This window comes from Elephantulus edwardii, unplaced genomic scaffold (assembly GCF_000299155.1).
Source record: "Elephantulus edwardii isolate Elephantulus edwardi_28Jun2011 unplaced genomic scaffold, EleEdw1.0 scaffold00036, whole genome shotgun sequence".
NCBI classification, from domain to species: domain Eukaryota; kingdom Metazoa; phylum Chordata; class Mammalia; order Macroscelidea; family Macroscelididae; genus Elephantulus; species Elephantulus edwardii.
In genome coordinates this window covers 1,786,862-1,810,221 of record NW_006399786.1, presented here as the reverse complement: position 1 = coordinate 1,810,221, position 23,360 = coordinate 1,786,862, and the positions used below count along the sequence as shown (strand labels likewise).

The following is a 23,360-nucleotide window of genomic DNA, read 5'->3' as shown; positions in this document are numbered from 1 at the left end:
CTTCTATTTTCTGAAATAATTTATGTAGAATTGGTAACAGTTCTTCTTTAAATGTTTTGTAAAATTCACTTGTAAAACCATCTGGTCCAGGGCTTTTCCTGGTTCCTGTTTCTAAGCATGACATCTCTCTCCAAAGAATACCTTCACTAACAATATGCTCAAAATATATGAGATGGAGTTTTGTCATCTTTGCCTCCAAGGAGCACCCTGGCTGTTTTCTCTTTTGGCTATTTTTTGCTCTTGTGGAATATGCAGTATTCTTTACAACTCAGAGGCATCAATTCTTCTATCTTCCTTGTTCATTGTCCAGCTCTCAGAAACATAGCGTAGCAGGAGATTGAAAAGACCATGGCCTGAATCAGGTGCACCTTAGTCCTCAAATTGACATCATTGTTCTGCAGCAATTTGGAGAGGGCCTTGACAGCACACTTACTTTGTGCAGTCCATCTCCTGATCTTCTGACTACTGGTATCAAGAGTGGCAATTGTGGATCCAAGTAAGAGGATCAGTCTCTCCATCTATCATGACGTTGCCTGTAGTTTCAGTGATGAGAGTTTTTATTAATATTTAGATGTAATCCATATTTAGGCTATAGTCTTTGATCTTCTTCAGCAATGCTTCGAGTCCTCACTTTCAGCAAGCAAGGTTGTATTAGATGCATAACACAGGCTGTTGATGAGTCTTCCCCTGATCTTGATGCCACATTCTTCTTCTTTCTTTGTTTAACCAGACATGACATTCCCCTGATCTTGATGCCACATTCTTCTTCTTTCTTTGTTTAACCAGACATGACATTCCTTTATGATGTGTGTATCTGGGCTAACATCTAATCCTGTTATATTTATGATAGTACTGTATAAAGTGCTTTATATGCATGCCACAATTCATAATTATGTGAGTTTAGCAAAACAAAACAAAAACCAAAGTAGCATAAACTAGATGTAGTCAATTTGGAACTGACTTATAAGTGACCCTTCTGGTGGATTTTTTTTTTTTTTGAGAAATTGCGTGGGAGGTAGTCTTTCTGTTGTATAGATAAATGTAATTGTTGTTCGTGTTGTTGTTGGGTACCTTTGAGTCACATACAACTCATAGAGACCATATGAACAAAAGATCTGAACCCTGTTTTATCCTGTGCCATCCTCACACTTTCTGACACACGAGCCCATTGCAGCAGTCATTGTGTCAGTCCACGTGGTCGAGAGTCTTCCTCTCCTTTACCAACCCTCTACCCTTCCCAGCATCATATTCCTCTCCAAGGAATAGCTTCTCCAACCAACATACCCAGAGTATGTGAGATTGTACATCTTTATCCTGTGGAACAGCTGGTGGATTTGAACCTTGAGCCTTTGGAATTGCAGCGCAGCTCCTTTCCCCTAGACCACCAACTCTCAGATGCACAGTAAGTGATCAGAAATACTATGGCCTAAATCCAACACACCTTAGTCCTCAAACAGTCTTACTAGTGACTGTAAGTTGAAATTATTTTTTCTCGGTATTCTTACTTATTAGTAGAATAGAGAAGAATGCCTTCACCTTATTGTACAGATAGGATTGGTAGGTGGCAAGAGATGAATGCTCTGGCTGGTGGATTCCATGCGTGGGCATTTATGGAGAGGACTTGCTGACCTTGGGAAGGTAAAAGGACACTCCATCTTCCTTTTTCACACATGGAGTTCATGGCTTGCCCACTGCAGGCTTCTAATCCAGGAAATGTTTGTAGATGATGCTGCTTCAGGTAAAAGTAAGGTCATCTTAGAGAGTGAGTGTTTCCTTAACTGCTCTCTCCATGCTAGTTTAGAAGATCAAGGTCTTAGACCTTTGGATTCTGATTACCTTTTCTTATCTGGATGGTTAAGAAAATATTAAAATACATCAAGGAAAAGAAAGTTTAATATAATTCCAGTGATTGTCCATAGATTTTAGATCAGTAAAGCTGGCAGAAAATAAAAGTTTAAATGACTTTTGTTGTAGGAACTTTTTCTGGGGATGGAGAAAGTGGTGAAAAAGACCTTTTGGGAGGAAATAATGATGAAAGAAGATGAAGAAAAACAGCACTTAAAATTTTATCATATAGACTTCATTATTGTGTACAAATACTGTATGTTGTTCTTGTTCCATATAGACATATTTATGAATGCATTATTTTTAAAAATATTTTTCCAATAGTACAAATGCGTATTATTTAAAAAAAAAAAAACTTTGCCAGCAGTGAAAATAAAGTACTCATTTAGAAAATCAGAAACTGGGGGAGCTCTGGTGGCCTAGTGGCAAGAAGCTGCACTGCAATCCCAGAGGAACAGAGTTCGAATCCACCAGATGCTCTGCCGGAGGAGGAGGCGCAATATCCTCCTGTACCAGTCAGATCTGATTTGACGGTACACGCACACAAAATACAAAAAAAAAAAAAAAATCAGAAACTGGAAAAAAGGTTTCTTAACATTGAGCCTCCCCTCCGTTAAGTTTGGTTGCCTCTTTTGGCTGTAATTTCAATCTTTGGAAAATTGAAAACCATTTCTTCATGCTGCTGGTCACTGAAAGGGAGCTCTGGTTACATAGTGGTTAGGGAATTAGGATGCCAACCCAAAGAGAGGTGGTTTCAATCTTAGCGGTTGCTCCAAGGAAGTCTTCTCCCGTGCAGTTTTTGGCCTCATAAAATCCACTGGAGGGTCAGCTATGTGAGTTGGTCCCAACTTGTTGGCACATAATAGTCACTAAAAGAACTCTTTTGTGAACAAATCTTGTTTGTTTAAAATAGTTCCCTTTAGTTTAAAACCAAGTTTCTGTTTATTCTAGGAAGATTTTGTAAATAACTCCAGGTGTAAATTAGTTGATCTCTTTGTAGTGTCATGTTTTTCCTGTTACCTACTTCCCAGTACATTTCATCCTTTGAACTTGATGATAGTGCCTTTTTATGTTTATACTTGTTAATTCTTCTACCCATAAACTTTGAATAGTGTGGTCATTAGATTATAAACCACTACATAATAGACTAGTTTAAATGACTACTTAATACTTTGTGAACAGAAGTTCTGGAAATGGATTTTTATTTCTAGTTATTTTTCCAGTTACTAAATCTTAAAAAGTAACAGTGGTTACTTACTTGGCTTTTTTCCCCCTGGTAGATGTTAGTGCCACCAGTGTTTCAAGTACCTGAAGGAACGGAAAAAGAAATTCAAGCCTCAAGTTGCAGTAAATAGTTAGGGGTGTTATGGACAAAATCTTGCATTATCCAGGGAACATCTAAAGAAGATGGAGGGACTACATAGAGTCATTGTACCTAAAAGAATTGGCCAGCACTGGAAAGTACCACATGGTCAAGAGAAGGAAGAAATTCAAGCTGCACTGAAGGCATTGGGGGGAAAAAAAGGCCTGAGGAATTGATGGGATATCAATTTCAACATCATAGATGTAGCCCTAGACGTGCTCACCAAGCTATTATAGGAAATTTGGAAGAGAGCTGACTGGCTGGCTGACTGGAAGATAATCCGTGTTTGTATAGAACAGTATCATTAATATCACATGCAAGCTGTAACTGCATTGCAGGTCATTAAAAAACAATAGAACAGTATATAGATAGGAAACTGGTAGACATTCAAGCTGGATTTGGAAGAGGCCAGAGATATCGTTGCTGATGTCAGATGGATCCTGGATGAAAGCAGAGAATGCCAGAAGAATGTCTGTTTGTGCTTTATTGGCTATTGCAAAGGCATTTGACTGTGTAGAGCCTAACAAATTATGGCTAACATTGAGAAGAATGGGAATTCCAGAGCACTTAATTGTGATCATGTGAAACCTAGATCAAGAGACTGTTGTGTGAACACAGCAAGGGAACAGAACATGATTTAAAATTAGGAAAGGTGTGCATCCGGGTTGTATCTTTTCTCCATGACTGGTTAGCCTGTATGCTGAGTAAATTATTCTAGAAGCTAGAAGTCTGAAAAACAAGGCATCGGGATTGGAAGAAGACTCATCAATAATCTTTCTTATGTGGGTAACACAACCTTGCTTGGTGAAAGTGGGGAGGACTTGATGCACTTGCTCCAGAAGGTTAAATACTGCACCCTTCAATATGGATTGCATTTCAACATCAAGAAAGCAAAAATCCTCACCACTGGACCAGTAGGCAGCATCATGGAAAGATAAAAATAGCCTTTCTCCTAACAGAATGCTTAAAGTATGTGAGACAAAGCTTTGTCATTCTTGCCGACAAGGAGCATTCTGGCTGCACTTTGTCTATCTTTTTGTACTTTTGGCAGTCCTTTGGATTTAAGGAACCTTACTTAAATTTTAAATTCATCCCTCACCCTCCCCATTCTAATTTTATATTTAGATAAATGATTTTCACAGATAGCAGAGGCTGTGTGTTTATCTTGTGTGCCCTTGTAGCTTGAAAGTGTTCAGTAGAAAGATTAACCATTAAGTTTACACCAATATATAATGTATCTGTTTGTAAACATGAGCAAGCACTCGAGCATTGTGCAGGGAGTAAGGACTGTTGCTGAATCCAGATGTCAGGTTAGAAGTTTACACTAAGCCCAGCAGGAAGAGAGATTTTTCTTGATTTCTCTTACAGACTTGTAGTTGTATTGGTAGCCTGGTTAGTGGAAGCTCTGAGAATGAATTGTTTGATGCTTGTCCGTTTTCTTGCCTTGTTTTATAGTCTGTGTAACTTCTCTTGTCTGGTTTTTGTGGATATTTTTTACTCGCCTTTCCTCATTCTGTAACTACCCAGGTGCGCCTCAGGAGGGCTTTACTCCCCCCCTAGTGTAGCTGATTCTCCTTTCCTCTGCGGTTCTTAACATTCTCTGCCTGTCTCTGCCACATCCTGATAGACTCTTTATTGTTCCAGTGCCCAGCACTGTGTCCACCACCATGACATATGCTTAGTGTTAGTATGTGTTTATTGATTTTTTTCTGATAGGTGAGTGTTTGAACATGACCTTTGTGAGAAGACAGTAAAGCAAAACGACACAGCAAACTTTATAGCTTTCAGTTTTTTTGCATAATGGCATATAGTAGATTTTGTTGCTGGTTGAGGCAGAGGTGAGTTTAAAAGGTTCTAGCATGATTTTTCTTTGTACTTAAGAGTTTGAGTTGTGAATGCTCTTTCAGGGTCTTTCCTCACTGGAGGTATTTATTTGACCATTTCAGCTGGTCTGAATTTTATTTTTCAAATCTGTGCATGCTCTGAGAAGAGGAAATTTCTCTCTCTCTCGTTTGTGTGTGATGGTGGTCAGCTTAGTTTTCTTTCTTTTGGGTCAAAATCCTGTCTTCTCATTACCTTACAGGTTGATGTGTGCTATTTTGTGGTCATTCTTACTGACAGCTACATTTCTTTTTCTTGTCCTCTGTGAGAATTTCCGTTTTAAAATAATTACCCTGGGGTGGCTAGCCTGAGAATATTTCATACAAACTCTTAGCACGTGTTTTGCTTCTGTCATTCAGAATACAGGGAGCTGATGATCTTGAGAAAAGGGAGTGGTAAATTTTTCTTTAGGGAGTAGCATTGTTTGACTGTTGGCAGACAGATAACATCTGTAGCCTTTTGATGCTTTCTTTTCTAGATCTATTTGAGTGGCTCCTGTGGCATCCTTCCACCTCACTCTGATTTATATGTATTTGTGTAGAAGGAAGAAATGAATGTGGAGGAAGGAATCTCAAGGAGATGACATGCTTTTATACACAAACTACATATATTGCTGAAATATGTAGTAGACTATCTCTAAGTCTTTTATAAAGTAATTAATAAGAAAGTTTACTAATCGCCTTAATCTCCAGACCGACACCATTGCTTTTCAGTACTCTGGAGAGGTCCCTGACATTAGAGGTCTCCTGATCTAGACCATAGTCTTAATAGTTATTTGCTATGTGTCAAAAGCTGGACAGTGAATAGAGATGATAGAAAAAGATTTGATGCCTTTGAGCTGTGGTACTGGAGAAGAAAGAGTATTGGACTGCTAGGAGAACAGGTTCATCCTGGAGAGGGTGAGACCAGGCTGCTCCTTGGAGGCAAGGATTCTGAAGCTCCATTTGACATACTTTGGACATGTTGCAAGAAGAGGCCAGTCCTTGGAGAAGGACGTCATTCTTGGGAGGGTGGAGGGGCAGCGCAGGAGAGTAAGGCCCTCAATGAGATGGATTGATTCACTGACTGGAGTAATGGGGGCAGGTGTGTCAGAGACAGTAAAGTTGACACTGGATAGAGCAGGGTTCACATAACAACAACTAATCACAGTTTTTATCTCCCCCCCATTTTAGTGAAGCTTTTCAAAGAGATTGGTTCCATTCATTTATTGATTCATGCACTCAGCAGTCTTCCAGACTAATGCACATGGTACAGTGTTTTATGAGTTCATTATTTTTTCAGTGCTGCATAGTATCCCATGGTTTCTCTATTCATTCAATTGTTGGTAGGCTCTGGGCTATTTCCATCTCTTTGCTAGTGTGAATTGCTGTGGTAAACATAAGTTACGGCTATGATTTCTTTGGGGCATATTCCCAGTGGTGGGATATCTGGGTCAAATGGTATTTCTATTTCCCAACATTTTGAGGAAGCACCAGACTGCCCTCCATAGTGGTTGTATGGGAATTGCAATGTCTGTTAATCCTCACCAGTATTTCTTATTTGCTGCCCTGTTAAACTTTGTTCTTGTTGCTGAGGTGAGGTGATATTGTTGTTTTGATTTGCAGCTCTCTTAATAGTTTGTGATTTTGAGCATTCTTTTATATGTTTACTGGCCATGTTACATTCTTCTATTTGTTCGTCTCTTCTGCCCATTTTGTGATTGGTTGTCTTTTTTTCTTGTTTTGTGCTAGGGTATCCTATAAGTTTTGGTTATAAGTCCATTAGCAGATATGCCATTGCCAAATAGTCCCCCCCCCCCAATTTTGTAAGTTTCATTCTTACTCTGTTGGAGAAAGCCTTTTTCATATTTTTGTTTGTTTGCATAAAATCATATATATATATATTGTGTATCATACATATATATTATGGGACTTTTACATTATGTTGTACACAGTTATTTACACTGTTTTATAAAATCATTCGTATACATTGTGTTTTATCTAATTGCTGTTGTCCTGTGCCTATTACCACCGTGTCTTCTCAAGTCCCCATTGAATTTTTCCTATTCCTTCACCACCGCCATTCGCCCACTAACCTCTCCTACCTTCCTGAATTTCCCTGCCTCTATCTGTCCACTCTGCCTTTTTCTTTTCAACATTTATGCACAGCTTGTTCACTTATCTTTCTATTTTCCTGATTATGGTCTTAGGCAGTATTTGTCTTCATGAGACAGGGTTCTTTGACTCAGCATATTGGAGACAGTTTTTTTTTTTTTTAAATTTAGGTTGTTTATTTTTCATTTCAATGAACATCTACAGAGATTTTGGAATTCCATTCATTCATTGTTACACCCTTCTCCCCGCACAAACCCCTCCCCCAAGGAGACAGTTTTCTTATGCTTGCAAGAATTTTGTTTTTAAAACCTAGAAATCAACCCATTTACCTGTGGTCAGCTGATCTTTTTACAAGAAGACAAAATCGATCAAGTGGGAGATGACAACCTCTTTAATAAAATGGTGCTGCAACAGTTGGGCAGCCAACCATCTGCAGAAAACAGAAGCAAGATTCATAACATACACAAAACCCAACTCAAGGTGCATCAGAGAACAAGGAGGAAAATGAGGAACTATAAACTTCATCAGAGAAAAAACCATGGGATGAGTAGACTTTCAAGCGTAACTAAAAACCTTCAGCTAGGAGAGGATAAAATAGATAAATGGGGCCTTCTAATAACAATAGTAGGGTTTTTTGGAGGGTGTGTATGTGAGCTTAAAACAGCAAACAAAACCTCTTTGTACATCTCTCTCTTATTTTAAATAGTTGTTGTGATGCTTGTTGGGAGGGTGAGGTGGTTGGACGCGACAGGAAGTAAAAGAAAAAGGTGAAGATAAGATAGCAGTAATAACTTCAGAATTTCTAGATACTTTCTAAGTTTTTCCTGTTTGAATTTTATTACTTGAGTATTCTTTATTACTGTTTCATTGACTTCTGTGAAAGTAGAGATTTACTTTTTAGAAAGCACTTTTTACTCCTGTATGCAGTGAAATGTACATTTTAAACAGTAACCTTGCATATCATGTAAGATCACATTAAGAGAAATACTCTGATAAAGTAGCAGTTATCGTATCACTAATGACACGCATTAAATTCAGAAAACAGCTCATAATGAAAATACTAAAAAGTACTGCCTCACTTTCACTCCCTCTGCCACCAGGTTGGCTCTGTCACATAGCCTCCCACACTCAGGTTTTGGAGGTTGTAAATCACAAGGGAGAAGCTGCCTCACCTTTGTCTGGCTCGGAGCTTTGAACCACCAGAGATGCAGAGGTTTGAGTTAGCAGTGCAACTTGCTATGGAGGGTGTAAAGCCTTGTGATAGTGGTAACATTTCTAAAAGCTTTGGAATACAGAGAAATGAGAACTTTCTCAGCAGTGGACCAATCTTGTTTCTAATGGAATCGCATAATGAAAATACTCTTTCTCCTCCATTCTTTTTTAGTTCCTGGAGTCTTCTGAGAATAGCGTTTGTTTGTTACTGTGTCTCTTTGTTAAGGATATAGGGGGGGGGGGGAAATTCTGAAAAAAGAAAAAATTAGGAATTGTGTGTTGAGACTAAGGACCTGCCCTGCTAATTTTTGTTTAGCAATAATCTTTCAGAATAGAAATGTCTGATTTACATACAATCTATAGCTATGAAGCCTATTAAAAAAATTGAGGTATAAACACTGCTTTATAATAATGAATAGACATTGCTTTGGGATGTGCATCAAACAGTATTATTGTATTATTATGTTTGAGACATGTTAGGGTATCAAGAGTTTTCTTTAAATTTGTTTGTAGAGAATTTATACAGTCATATGACTGACAGAGTCACACCTAACTTTTCCAGTTGATGCACATATTCAACTTGAAACAGATTTAGAAACAGAACTCATTTATGACCTAGGGAAATACGCTTTAACCACAGTACCACCAGAGCCTGTATGGCCCTCAAAAAAAACAAACCCCAACTAAGTTGTACTGTTGTAGATGGTTTAGGTGACTGACTGCTCAGCATAATTGATGACTGGCATCCTTACCAGCTTCTCTAAGCACATCTTTAAGCACTAAGCTGATGAGCCTGGCAAAATGGTCACTATTGATTTCCTGTCCATCCATCTCCTACTCACAGGAGGGTGATGCCAAGGAGTCACGTGGTCTGCATTCCCAGGAGGGCTGGCTCTTTGACAGGCTGCTTGAGGACATACACTGTGTTCATTGTTCAGTTTGTCACTTGAAAGATAAAAGTTCATTTTCCAAAAGCCATATTTGAATGCCTGCTATATCAGTGTATTGAGATGGTGTTGTGTCTTTGTATGTTGCCTCATTCTTCATCTTGGAAACGTCTGCTATGTATGAATTGAGTTTCGCTTGCTTTTATTATCATTGTTTTATTGTTGTTGTTATGTGCCGTCGAGTCGTTTCCGACTCATAGCGACCCTGTGCACAACAGCCCTAAACCCTGCTCTTTCCTGCGCCAACCGCACCGCCTCTGACACACCCATCCCCATTACCCCAGTCACTGAATCAATCCATCTCATAGAGGGTCTTCCCCTCCTGTGCATTGTTTTATACATACAGAAATAATGTACAAGGATTCACTATTTTTTTAAAAGATATTATAAAATGCTATGCGAATAATCTGAAAAGCTAGACTATAAGAAGAATGTGGCATCAGGATTAGAAAACACATTAACAACCTGCAATATGCAGATGACACAGTCTTGTTTGCAGAAAGTGAAGAAGACTTGAAATACTTCCTAAAGAAGATGGAAGACTATAGCGGTCAGTATGGATTACACCTCAGTGTCAAGAAAATGAAAATCCTCACAACTGGATCAGTAAGCTGTGACTTCCTAAGTGAAGAAAAGCTTAGATCCACAGTCTTTGGAGCCAACACTCAAGGAAATAAGAGTCAAGAAATCAAGCTATGCCTTGCTTTGAATAAATCTTTATCAAGGAACTCTTTCAAGTACCAAAGAGCCAGGATGTCCGTTTAAAAGCTAAAGTGTGCATAACCCTAGCAGTGGGCTTTTCAGTTTCTTTGGTATGTGAGATTTGGGCAGTGAATAAATACAAAGAAGAATTGATGATTTTGAATGGTGATGTTATGAAGAGTGCAAAACATAAGCCATGGATGTCTAAGACAGTAAACAAGTCTGTCCTGGAAAAGTGCACCCAGTGTGCTCCTCAGATGTGAGGGTGATAGAATGTCATCTCACATATGTTGGACATGCTGTGAAGAGGCGTGACTGATGTTGTGTACCTTTGGGTCATTTCCAGTGGGTTTTCAGAGACAGTTAATTGTATGGGAGTAGACTGCACATCTTTCTCCCTCAGAGCAGCTGGTGGATTTGAACCCCATGCCTTTAGTTTGGCAGTGCCACTCCTTACCAGTAAGCTACAAGAGCTCCCAAAGAGAGACTGGTCCCTAGGAATGGAGGACATGAGCTTAGAAAAGTAGAGGATCAGAGGAGGGAAGAATATCCTCAATGAGATAAAGCAGCACAGTGTCTTCCATGGTGGGCGTAAGCACGCAGAGATTGTGAGATCGGTGCAGGATCGGGCAGGTTCTTTCTGTTGTACTTGAGGTTGCTATGAGTAGGAGCCGACTTGACAGTAACGAACAACAATAGCAATGTATGGGCTGGGGTCTCCTAAGGGGCCCTCTGGCAGGCCAGGATGGTGAGGCCAGGGCATGATACACTTCTTTGCTGCAGTAAAGATTTAGGCATGTCCAGGAGAAGGTCTCAGAAGTTTTGAGCCTGGATTCATATTACATTATAGCAAATAGGAAGAAACACCCAGGAGGCCAAGGTCAGCCCTATGACACAGCTGGCCCAGGAGAAGGCCAGTTAGCCAGCAGGATTCTGGTTCTCCAAGCTCCCACCAGGCCCCCTGCACAAGTGCCCATTGATGGGAACAGTCCAAGCGGGGAAAGTGGCAGTGATCCTAGAGCAGCCGGGAGGCGGAGGGTGACAAAGGGAGCTGAACTGTGTGTGCTGCCAGGAAGAAACTCATTTTGAATTCTTATGGAGCCGCTTTTAAATAAGTGCTTTTCTTGATGTGCTTTTCCCCCCTCCTAATTATGAAAGTAGTGCACATCAATAGTAGAAAATTAACAAAGGAAGAAAATGCTGTTATCTATAATATTTGTTAAACATTTTGAGTGTTTCCCTTAGCCTTAATGAAATCATGTATGTAGTTACTTAGTTACACATGTCCATAGTTAAATGTTGCAAATGACAAAATCTTGTTGTCAGGAATGTTCTTTTTTTATATTTTGTGTGTTGTTTATTGGTCCTTTTTTTTGGTCTGATAGTTAAACACTGAATTCTTGTTCTTTGGGTGATTTGAGTGAAGCAGGTTCTCCATCTCAAGGAGTATTTCTGTACTTTAGGGGCCTCTTTGCAGGGGGACCTGGTCCCGTGGCATACTTACCTCCTTATGATTTAATATAAAGACATATATCTGTACACATTGTATATGTTTATCTGATTCTCTAACACAGAAAATGGATTCTGAAATCAAGTCATACTATGACTTCAGAGTTATGATCTTGAAGGTTCTTGTGTGTAGTATTCTCTGTCCTGTAGATTGGTGCTTGGCAAGGCAACTGATTGGTGGGTATTGATCCCAGGGGACTTTTAAAAGTTCTCCTAATCTTATTTGTATTCTAGAGACAAGAATGAGTCATCTTATTTGGATTTACGGTTAGAATAAGACCCCCTCGCACCTCTACTGTGTGTTGTCCTGAGGAGTGTGAAGTATTGCCACCGAACTGTACTCCGGGTTCCTTGGGGTTACTGGCCTCATCCATGGAAACCCTAGCTGCTCAAGGTTGTTCATGAATGAGTGATGCAGAGTGCATGGGATTGGTCTTGTTTGCCATCCTCCATCATTTAGTCACAGCCAGTGTCTTGTCTGTTCAAGTGAATGGTGTTTTGTGTAATTCTGTTCATATTTTCTCTAGATATTAGCTGAACGGTACAGACTCATTGAAATGCTCAGCAAGTATATGGGGCCTGGCAAACTTTTTTGGAGGCTGGAAAATTTGGAAGGCACTCTGAAGACTTTGATACAAGTTCTATAAGATGATTTTAGAAAGAAAGGGCAGAAGGAGCAAGTTAAGGACTTTTACACTTTGATTTTGGAATCCCAGAAGTTATTGGATTTGGCACAAAACTTAGATCTTGCTTTTTTGCTTGAAAGTATTAAAAAAGTGGTGTTCTTTATAATCCTTGATTTTTGCTTCATATATATATAATATATATATATTTCCTATATATCCTCTTAAGAAAGAAAAGACACTTTAGTAGCCAGTGAATTTACCTACCATGTAACTTTTCCACCTGTTGACATCCCGGAACAAAGAAATGTGGTTAAGTAGGTGATTTCACCTTCCTGTGTGCCGAGTAATCCTCTCAGATGTAATTGGGCTTTGCCAAATGAAAGGATCTGTTCTCATTTTTTGCAGTTCAGTTACTTAAAGAAAGGTTCAGTCGTAGTTAACTAAAAAAGAACAAACTTGCAAACAGATTTTTAAGATTTTCATGAAAATTGTGCCTAAATGTATGTTTCTTTATACTGGCTTGGTGCTGAAATCTGCCAGAAGTATCACACATCTCATTTTATCAGTTTTCCTTTCCTGCAAACAAAGACAGTGAACAATAAATTGCCCCTATACTGTCTGACTGTTATCAAGTAAGACATTGAATTCTATGAGGAGGTTATTCAGGATGGAAAGACATTTGCTTTAGAACATTTTCTAATGTTGGATCCCAATAAGCTTATCGAAAGCTTACCTCACAATCCAGTTTGACCTCCTACTGCCATCTTCAGAATGAGTGAGAATTTAGTAACTAGAGACTAAACAGCCTTTTTTAAGGAACCCTTTCAAAACAAACAGCTAAAATAATCCTGTGCTCTCAGATGGTAGAGTGCACTGGGCTTGTCATATGACTCATTTACAAACCATAGCTGCTTTTGAAAATTACCACTATTCAGATGTTTCCCCCTCCCCCAGCTGCTCACAGCCAGAGGAGGCAACAGAAAACTCATCTCCTGGTCAGATCCCAGCCTGAGACAAAGACCTTTTCTATGAGAGTTTGCTCCCACTGGTTTGAGTCCAAAATGCTAATTGGCATCAGCTGCATGAAATCACTAAGTGGGGGGTAGCAGCTGCCTTAGCATTGGGGAAAAACAGGAGGGAGCCTTCCCTTTCTTACTGAGAAGGCCTCTCCCCCCAAACCAACCCTCTGCCCCTGTGTTGATTCCAAGTCATGGAGACCTTGTGGGATAGAGAGAGCTGCTGAGCCTGGAAACCCCAGTGGAGCCAGCTGGCCTTTTTTCTCTTCGGCAGATCTGGTGGTGGTTAGCAGCTAAGCACTTAACCACTGAGCCACTAGGCAATCTTCTTTCCCTCAGGTTACCTTACTTCACCCCCTGCTTCCCACCTGGCACTGTATATGATTGCAGCCTCTTGAAGAGGAGGGCAGAGGGCAAGTATTTTGGACCTGGCTTTAGACACACGAGCTACATAAACTTCCTGTGCAGTGATTTGCCAATTCCATTTTCTTTTCCTGTGTGGGATTTGTTGTTCTAAAATTTCAGTTCAAGCCTGCTCCAGCTCTGTTGTCTGCTCTGTTTTTCTTGGTGGCTGTGGCAGTGGGTGTGTGTGTGTGTGTGTGTGTGTGTGTGTGTGTGTGTGTGTGTAAAAATGCTGGAATGAGACCACCAAACTTGTTTTAATGACCAGAAGGGAGATTTGAATTCAGAAGTCGGTTCATTACTTTAAAGACAACATGAAACAGTCTATAATAAGCATTAGTCATAATTAGATTTTAGTGGTAATTGGCACCAAGCCTTGGTGAATTCTGCATTTCTGCTGCTTTTTCTCCAAGGTGGGCACTTATAATTAGACAATAAATGACAATTAGTGATGTTAAATGCCTTTTTATTTTATAACATTTGTTGTGAGTCATCTATTTTAAAGTCATAGGTGTAATAGAAGGAGGGTTCAAAGTATACATAAACTTTATCCTGAAACAGTTATTTGAAAGGGGAACATATTCTTCCCTGAATAGTTTTTGTGGTTCAGCTTCATACACTTCCAGTATTTGCTGTGATCTCTTTGGCTTTATGAGTGAGTTTGAAGATGCAAGGCTTAAGTGGTAGGTGTTTTGTAAGACAGTTGTGTGTATGTGTGAGCTGCTTGCTTTTGTCTTATGATGTCTTCCTTATTATCCTCAAAGTGTGAGCGCGCGTGCGTGTGTGTGTGTACCTTCACACACACTTCTTTCTTTCTTACATATGCACACATGCATGTGCCAGGGCTTCTCAGAAACCCTAAAGAGGACCCACATCAGTCAAAAGGGGAATGAATGTGTCTGTACTGAAAAAGAATATATAGAAGCTTTAAGGGAACCAGTTTGCATGTGCTTTTGAAATAATATATAATATAGAGAATGCTAGAAATACATCTTCATCTTTTTCTTGAATACCCTTAATGTTACCTCCAACACCATGCTTTTCTGACCAAGCTGATTTTTCTGTTCTCCTGTACCTTTCTCGAGTTCCTCCTCATTTTAATTCTGTTTTCTCCTCTTACCTGAAAATCTTTGTTCATATGACTCTTTGCTCATGGTATGGTAGAACTCATGTGGGTGCCACACTGATCATTGTTTCTGGGTGTGTGAAAGAAAGGCCAGACTGGTAGGACTTCTCAGCCTTCTTCACTCAGAAGGCCAGATCATTGTCTTTTCCAGACCTGGGACATTATCTGCTTCCTTCATTGGCCTCCTAATTGTCTTGTATCTACTCTGTGTTTATTCCTCTGTTCATGTTGTTTTAATAAGACAGGAAGTTAAGGGTGAAGCCAAGTTTGCAAAAGCTTTCTATAACTGAGCAACATTTTACTATTGATAATCACTAACCTCATAAAATATTTCCTAGTGACTTAGTGGTAAGAAGTTGCACTGCCAACACAAAGGCACACAATTAAAATCAACCCATCGCTTTCTTCTCTTGTGATTGAAAACCCACTGGTGGGCCAGCTCTGAATCCATTTCAACTCAAGAGATAAGATTAGAATGTTCTGGTGGTATAGTCCAGAGGGAGTTACAGGGCAAACCCAAAAGGTCTCTCTGGTGGTGCACATCCACCTCTGGCTTCTTGGGAGAAGGATGGGCACTCTGCCAAGTGATTTACAATCTCCGAAACCTAACGGAGGGTTAGCTGTGAATTGATTCTGGCTCAGCAGCAATGAGTAAGTAAAAGTAATAACACTTTGATTTTGTACCCACTCCCCCTTTAATAAATCAAAACTAAACCCACTACCATCCTGTTGGTCTGACTCAGAGACCCTCCTATGGGTCTCTGCACTGTGAATTACATGGAGAGGAGGCTGCTTCCTCTCCTGCAGCGCAGTTGGTAAATTTTAACTGCCAAGCTTTTAAATTCACCGTCCTGTATTTTTTAATACTTTATGCACCACACAATCAGGACTTCTGCTTTTAAAGATGAACAGATTGAGACCCACGCAGCAGAGTGGAGGCTCTGAGACCACATAGCAGAAAAGATGAGCTGACATCCTGCCCTGTGCACTGTCCTATGCTCTGTTACATACGCATCTTTTCTTGGGGGTATTTTATGTGTTTTTGGCATAGACTGCAATATCATATAAAAACTATAGGTTCCTTTAAGATCCCTCTGTGTTGGTAGGACGATGAAAGCATATTTACCTCCTTTTTGTCTGATAGAACTGAGAAGTTGTGTTGCTTTCATTAGGGCATGTATGTGGGCAAAGGAAAGTCATGCACTTCATTCAAAAGCATTATGTGTTTTATTTTTTTTATTTGTTCTTTAGGATGAAGAGGAAGAAATCAAACTGGAGATAAACATGCTGAAGAAATACTCACATCATAGAAACATTGCAACATATTATGGTGCTTTCATTAAAAAGAGCCCTCCTGGACATGATGACCAACTCTGGGTAGGCAGATGTTTCCTGAATGTCTGTGGGACTTTTTCCTTTGGCTGTATTATGAGAGCACAGAATGCTGTCTATGGGGATGGGAGAGAAAAGAAAGAAGGAAAAATTGGGCAGTGACTGATTGAGTCTGAAGGATTTCTTGGCCTGTATTTTGTTTGAAAGTGCTCGGAGTATTTATTTTGAAGTTAATTTGAACCCTTTGCACATATAAAAAGAATATTCTTATTTTAAGAATAAAATAACTTGTTTTAAGAGAATATGATGAAATAGCAAAGAATTTGGGTGCTTGAAAATAAAAGTGAGATAGTAAAGTAATAGGAAGCTAGTTAGTGCAATTAATTGCATCTTGATCGCATGGATATAAAAGAAATCTCAAAACAAACTCTAAACCATGCTTCTGGCAGTGATTTCTTAATAATCATATTCATTAAAACCAGTAAGTTTTAGGGACATTTCTTGAACGGGTGCATTAAAAATCTCTTATCAAACATACTCACTATGATCTGGAGACACTGTCAGATCTCTGCTTATCACATTAGTTATGCTAATGGTGTTAAGCTTTTTAAACAAAGCTAGAGTAATTTTTATTGTAATAAGGCTTTCAAAATTTCAAGGCATTGTAGAAAATGGTTTCTCAGTACTTTTAGAAGTATTTATGATCATATAAACAGTGGATATTGTAAATAATACATTTTAAAAATGGTATAAAACTGAAAACTCTGTATTGTTTAGTTTGATTCTGATCCACACTGACCATGTTGCTGTTACTGTGTACCATAGAATTGGAACTGGCCCATAGCTCCAGTGTGTTTTCAGAGGCTGTTAATCTCACAGGAGGAGATTGCCCATCCTCCTTGTGTAGAGCAGCTGGTGGATTTGAACTGTTCAATTCCTTACCATTAAGCTACCAGAACTCTCTCAGAGTGACCTCAGAAGGCAAAGTAGAACTGCCTAGGGTTTGAGGGAACAGACTCCTTTGTCCAGGGAAGCAGCTAGTTAGTGGGTTTGAATTGCAGATAATTTGGTTAGCTGCCAAGTGCTACCATTGTAACACAAGTGTTTGTGTGCCCTACACATTCTCACACACACACACACACACACAGAGATAAATATCTTAGTAGTAGCATTTCTCTTTTGTCCTAAGCTCCGTTAATGTAAAAGAGATTGAAGTTCAGAGTATGAGGAAAAATAGCACATTTCAAGGCTAAATGAAAAGGAATATTTCAGTCAGATTTCTGATCATTGGGCACTGATGAGAGTTGAACTCTTCAGCCCATCAGCACTTGAGGCTGTGCTAGTGAATATTAGAAAACTCTCAGTCTCAAGGACCAAGGATGCATAATGGATAAATGGAGCAGAGACATGAGCTCTGAGGAACTTGGATGTCTGCAAAGTGATCACCTAGGTCTTTAGGAAAGGTGGAGTGGGTTAGGCTGCATTTCATTCACTTCTGATGTCTGAGAAAATAAATGATGCCCTCTGCTTGTTGGAATATATTCATCAGTCTGTCTTGTATGCCCTGTAGCTCGTTATGGAATTCTGTGGGGCTGGGTCCATCACAGACCTTGTGAAGAACACCAAAGGGAACACCCTCAAAGAAGACTGGATCGCTTACATCTCCAGAGAAATCCTGAGGGTAAGGAAAGCTGCTGCTCTGGTGCCCTGAGAAGCAGTCTTCTGGTCACATTTTTGTTTTCGTAGCGAGAGGTTTTGCTTTGCATTAGCTATACTAATGTAGATTATTCTCTCCTTTACAGCCAATGGCTCTGTATAGCTTGCCTGAGAGTGTAACTGGATCATGGTTTTAACTCTTGAAAGTTGACTTCAGCAACAGCAGCAACAACAACAACAAAACACTTGTTCTCTAGACAAAATTATCCTTCTGCCCATCCCTACATACCTAATAGTGTCTGTCTTTGAAAACTAAAAGAAATAGGAGGGAAAAAGTCTATTTTTTTTATAGGAATCCTGTGTGCACACTTATAAAATCAATACTAATGGTGCTAAATGCCGGCTTTCAAAATTATTGCGTGAACTTTGGCATTAACCGTTCGAATCTGTTGTAATATTTATGAGGAGATTCTAATGCTTAATGTTATTTACGTCCAATTTGAAAGCTGGCTTAAGATCTTAGGCTAAGTTTCCAGACTGCTGTTTTAGCAGCTTTCAAATGATCCCTGTCACTAACAGTCATCCTGCCAGACAGCAGAGGGCTTTTCCACCCCCCTGATTTCACATCTGAACGATGTTTGTGAGTTACCACTGCGTCTCTGTTCCTTTTGCCAGCCCTCACATTTCTTCTCTCCAGATCACACAATTAAAGTATATGCTTGCATTTCCTGACCTACCCTGTTTTTAAAATGTATTGAATATACCATGGATTGCTAAGAGCACACATAGATCTGCCCTGGAGAGGGTGAAACTGAGCTGCTCCTTCCAGGCAAGGATTTTGAAGTTCTATCTTATATACTTTAGGCATGTAGCCAGAAGGGACCAGCCTTTAGAGAAGGACATCATACTTGGAAGGGTGGAGAGACAGCACAAGAGAGGGAAAACCCTGCATGAGATGGATTGACTCTAACTGTATGGGTAGTGGACGTAGATGTGTCAGAGACATTGCCTCAGGATAGGGCAGGTTCAGAGCTATTGTACATAGGGTTGCTATGAGTCGCAGGTGACTCAATGGCATATAACATCATTTTTAAAATGGAAACTGGGGTCTTGTTCTTATATTTACTCCACTAATAAAAAGCTTACATTTAGGTTGTTCTTGTTGATTGCCCTCCAATCGAGCACGATTCAGAGTGACCCCACCACAACCATGGACATTGATCAAAGTTTGTAGGGTTTCCGGAGGCCTGGTATTTAGGAGGTGTAGAATTTTTAAATATAAAATCACCTCTTTTTTATATTTAAGGTTAATAGAGGTTTCCTTTAAAAAAAAAAACAAACAACTTCCTAGAATCCTAAAAAATGTTTGATTTCTTTTTGTTTAGGTATTTTATGGAGTCCTTGGAAATAAGTAGCTCCTTTAGTAGAATTGGTTGTGAGAATGGGACTCTCTCTTGTATGGTCACACATGAACTGCATTATTAGATCAGATTCCTTTCTTTTTTTTTTTAACTAAATAGGAAGCACATTCTATAAGTGAGAATGTAATCAGCCAGCTCTAAGCCCTGATAAGAGTTGAGTAAGTCAGTAAAACTTTTCACATAACTGTTCTTAAGAACTGGCCACTGGAGTTGGCTGACACTTCACTTTGAGTCCTGCCTTTGTTTTGCAGGCCAATGGCAAAACTTACTTAACTTCTAGTACTTATTTTACTCATCTATAAATCTAAAATTACTAGCCTTAAGGACTGAGTACTGTTAGTGTGAGGATGATATGAGGATGCTACATGTGAATCATTTGATGACACATAACACAGCATTGTTACAGTAAATGATATTTGCTGTCATTATTCTCTTCTAATCACGCACAGGCACGTATCTTTTCTACATTACCATTCTAGTATCAGTTTTCTTAAGCAGATAATTAGCTTTCCTTAGTATGTCCTGAGCATTATTAAATTGATTTCAGCCATCAGAGAAACTCATGTTTTGATGTGCACAGTTAAGTATTCTCTACTTACTATACAGAAAACCTCTTTTTTTTTCTTCTTTCTTTTTTCTTTTGTACCACTATTGATTGCAGACCATATTTAAAATGAAGATTCAACTGTTGGAGGCCTCTGACTGGCTTTAGTATAGTAGGTGAACAGGCATCTTTCTGAAATGCAACAAATCTTTTTCCCCCTCATAGGGCACCTGGAACAAAAATACCTTTCATCTGGATTTCATCTAGAAATGAGGCTTATATCTATGTTAAAAGTTTAAATTAACGAAGCATAAAAGGTTTATGAAGTTAATATATCTATTCCTTCTTTACCTCCGATTAAGTATGAAGAGTTTATGGAAGTTAATATATCTATTCCTTTCTTACCTCAACTAAATTGTTATTTGGAATTTCATATTTATGATGAGTGAGACATCTGCTGTCCAGCTCTTCTTGGTACATTAATGAAGCAGTGGGCATGGTTACAGTGACTGCCATATCCTTTCCTTTGAGGACGGTCACTGAGCAGCTTCCAGAAAGCTTAGTCATGTTGCCCTCTGCCCTCTACCCCTCTTACCACAAAGGTGTTTCTTTAGCAACTGTTTTAGACCGGCTTTCTTTAAGGCCATAGGGCCAGCTAACGAGCGAGCACTCAGCCAGTGAACACCGGGCCTGGATTCCTGCTCCTGTGCAGCCTTAGATCTTTCTGGTCATAATCTCTGTGAGAAGGAAAGAAAAAGGCATCAGCGAAGGGCGTTAGGAAGAATGCATGTACATTTCATGACACCTTCAAGTGAGTTGAGCTGTGTGCCCAGTACTCTTGGAGACTTGCCAGGCCTAGAGGACAGAACAGGCTCCAGGATGGTGACCTTGACTTGAAGGGTGGGGATGAGGCCCTGGGAACTAATCCGGCAGAAGAGAAAGGATATTAAGCCATGGACTCAGCAGTCAAACAGCCTAGCTTTGTCTTTTACCAGCCTCTAGGCTAGAATAAACCATAACTGCACTGTGACAGAAGTACACAGTAAATCATCTTAGCTGTGATTATTTGTATGGTCATATTTTCTAGATTAAAACTTGAGTGTATGTACATAACATATCCTCTATTTTTGCATCATGACCTTAACTATGCAACTTAAGCCTGATGCCCGAATGTTGAGTTACTGTTGTCGTGTGCTTTCAAGTTGGAACTGACACATAGCTGTCCCTCCAGTGGCTTTTCAGAGAGTCAGTTAGTTGCATGAGAGGAGATTGTCCATCCTTCTCCCAAGGAGCGACTGATGAATTCGAACTGTGTACCTTTGGAATTGCCATGCAACTTCTTAACCATGAGGCTACCAGTGCTTCCTTCCTAAGTTAAGATTAGGTGTATGTGGCATTCTAGTGTGCATTTATCACAGAAATTACTAAGAATTCGTTAAGAAAGATAAAGCAAAATGGGTAAGGATGAGAGGCCTCATAGAAAATATAGACAGCCATTCCAAGCAGATGACTTGAATTATCAATCAAAACTTCTGCCATTGAGTTAATCCCCACTCATAGCGACCCTCCACCGAGTTTACGAGGCCCTGAATCTTCCTTTTCAGAGACTGCCTGTCTTTCTCCAGTGGGACAGCAGATGCACTTAAACACCGACCAGGCCCCTTGGTTAGTAGCCGAACATGTCACGCACTGCTGACTGTACAAGAGAACAAAGACGTAGTTAAAAATCAGAAATCCCACTGTTGATTCTGACCCACGGAGCCCTATAGCACAGAATAGAACTTTATCTAGTGTTTTCAGAATGTAGTATTTACAGAAGCAGACTGCTTCTTCTCTCTCCTTTAGAGTGGCTCAAGGGTCCCTGACACTCGTCAACAGATAAATACATAACAGGGGCAGCTGAGTTCTATAGTGAGACATTATTAAATGTTAGTTTTAGATGCCGTATCGTCAAGTAGGAGTATATAACCTTAAACAGCAGTTAAAATACTGACTTTGGCCAACCCACTGACCCTGATAGCTAAACATATTTACCCACAGTCCAGTATGTTTGTCCTTCCAACATTAATATTCTGTACAGTAGTGTTTTCACTTTTTATAGAGCCCATGTTTCTTATGTGTACTTACAGTCTGTCATACCAAATACTAAAGAATTGCTTAGCTAGTGCTTTATTCTGTGTCCATAAATGAGATAGAATTGCAGACAACATGTTTCCTGATTTGTTGTTGTTACTGTCTTCCATTGACTCGGAACTCATAGCCTCACTGTCCCCTGGTTTTCCGAGGCAATTAACCACATGGGAGGAGATTGCCAAATCATCTTCCACGGAGCAGCCTATGGATTCAAGCTGTGTGCCTTTGGGATTGCAGCTCAGCTTCTTACCACTAGGCCACCATAACTCCCTGATTCATTTACTCTAGCGTGGGGTATTTACGGAAACTCAGGGAGTTGGCATTGATACTAAAAAGACGTATTAGCAGCCTAACTTTAGGCCCGTGTAGTTGAACACATTCATTTTGCTTCATTCTAGGACCTTCATCAGAAAATGAATTCATTGTTTTGGAATAATCTTAATTGAAATTGGATATTCTTTCAAAACTCAGTCTTACAGCCATCAAGTTGGAACCAACTCATAGCTGACTCTCCACTGGGGTTCCAAGGCTGTAAACTGCACAGGAGGAGATTGCCCATCTTTCCCATAAGAGCTTCTGGCAGGTTCGAACCACCAGGGAGAGATTGCCTTTGTTTCAGTGGTGCGCCTCTTCCTGGATCATGACATCAGATATCCTGCAAACCATTTTACGTTCAGAATCAGCTCAGTCCTTCAGCGGGGTGGACAAAGATATATACTTAGTCTTTTTCTAGCTGCTTGATTTGCATGAGAAATGGGAGTTTATATGAAAATAATTTTGCAGACATGTGAGAAGGTGTGTGCATATTAGAGATTAAGAATGGATAGATTTAAGGATTATAAAGTCATTAGGGAAAAGCATGTAGGGTTTTCTTCCTCCTTCCCTCCCTTTTCACAGGGGTAAGTGCTGCTGAGAATTATACATGCTCAGAGAAAGAACTTTCTTCCTAATTATAACACTAAGATACTGTATACTTTTAGTGCTCCCCCCTCCTTCCCATCCTCTCAGGCTTTGTAGTATAAAACAGTGCGAATACTGTGTTGTGGAAAAAGGAACAGAGCTACAAAGTAAACTGCATTCTGTTTCACAGAATGATTGTTAAAAAACCCCTTCTATTGGAAAAAATTACATTTTTAGAGCAATGATTGTATTTAGTCCATCTCCTAATAGCAATTGCGACAATAAAACCGCACAAAAATGTAGACCAGAAAATCAGATACTCAGGGTGAGGATGGGTAGAGGGGTAATCATAGAGTCTCGGAATTTGAGGAAATGAGAACGATGTGGTGTCATAATCAGTGTATATGAACTTTGTACATAAGCCAGTGTACAAGAAAAATTTTATTTAAAAAAAAATCAAATAGAACCTTACTTCTAATTTAGACTTTTTTGGTTAACATTTCAGAGCACAAAAGTAACATGTCTGGTGGAAGCAAGCTATAGATTTTCCTTCTGTAGTTAGGGGGAGAGCAAATAAACATGAGTGGTAAGAATGATGCGTTTCTGTCTTCTGGGTCATATTTGGATGCAACATGTGTTTTTGTTCTTCCAC

At 39.6% G+C, this 23,360-nt stretch overlaps 1 protein-coding gene across 1 annotated transcript in view; it reads left to right on the top strand.

Annotated features, from left to right (window-relative positions):
• MAP4K4 (mitogen-activated protein kinase kinase kinase kinase 4) overlaps positions 1–23,360 on the top strand; it is a 242,573-nt gene that overhangs the window by 152,600 nt on the left and 66,613 nt on the right. The window contains exons 3-4 of the mRNA XM_006884550.1: positions 15,974–16,099; positions 17,625–17,735. Of these exons, the coding sequence (XP_006884612.1) occupies positions 15,974–16,099; positions 17,625–17,735 (237 nt within the window). The remainder of the gene's footprint in view (positions 1–15,973; positions 16,100–17,624; positions 17,736–23,360) is intronic.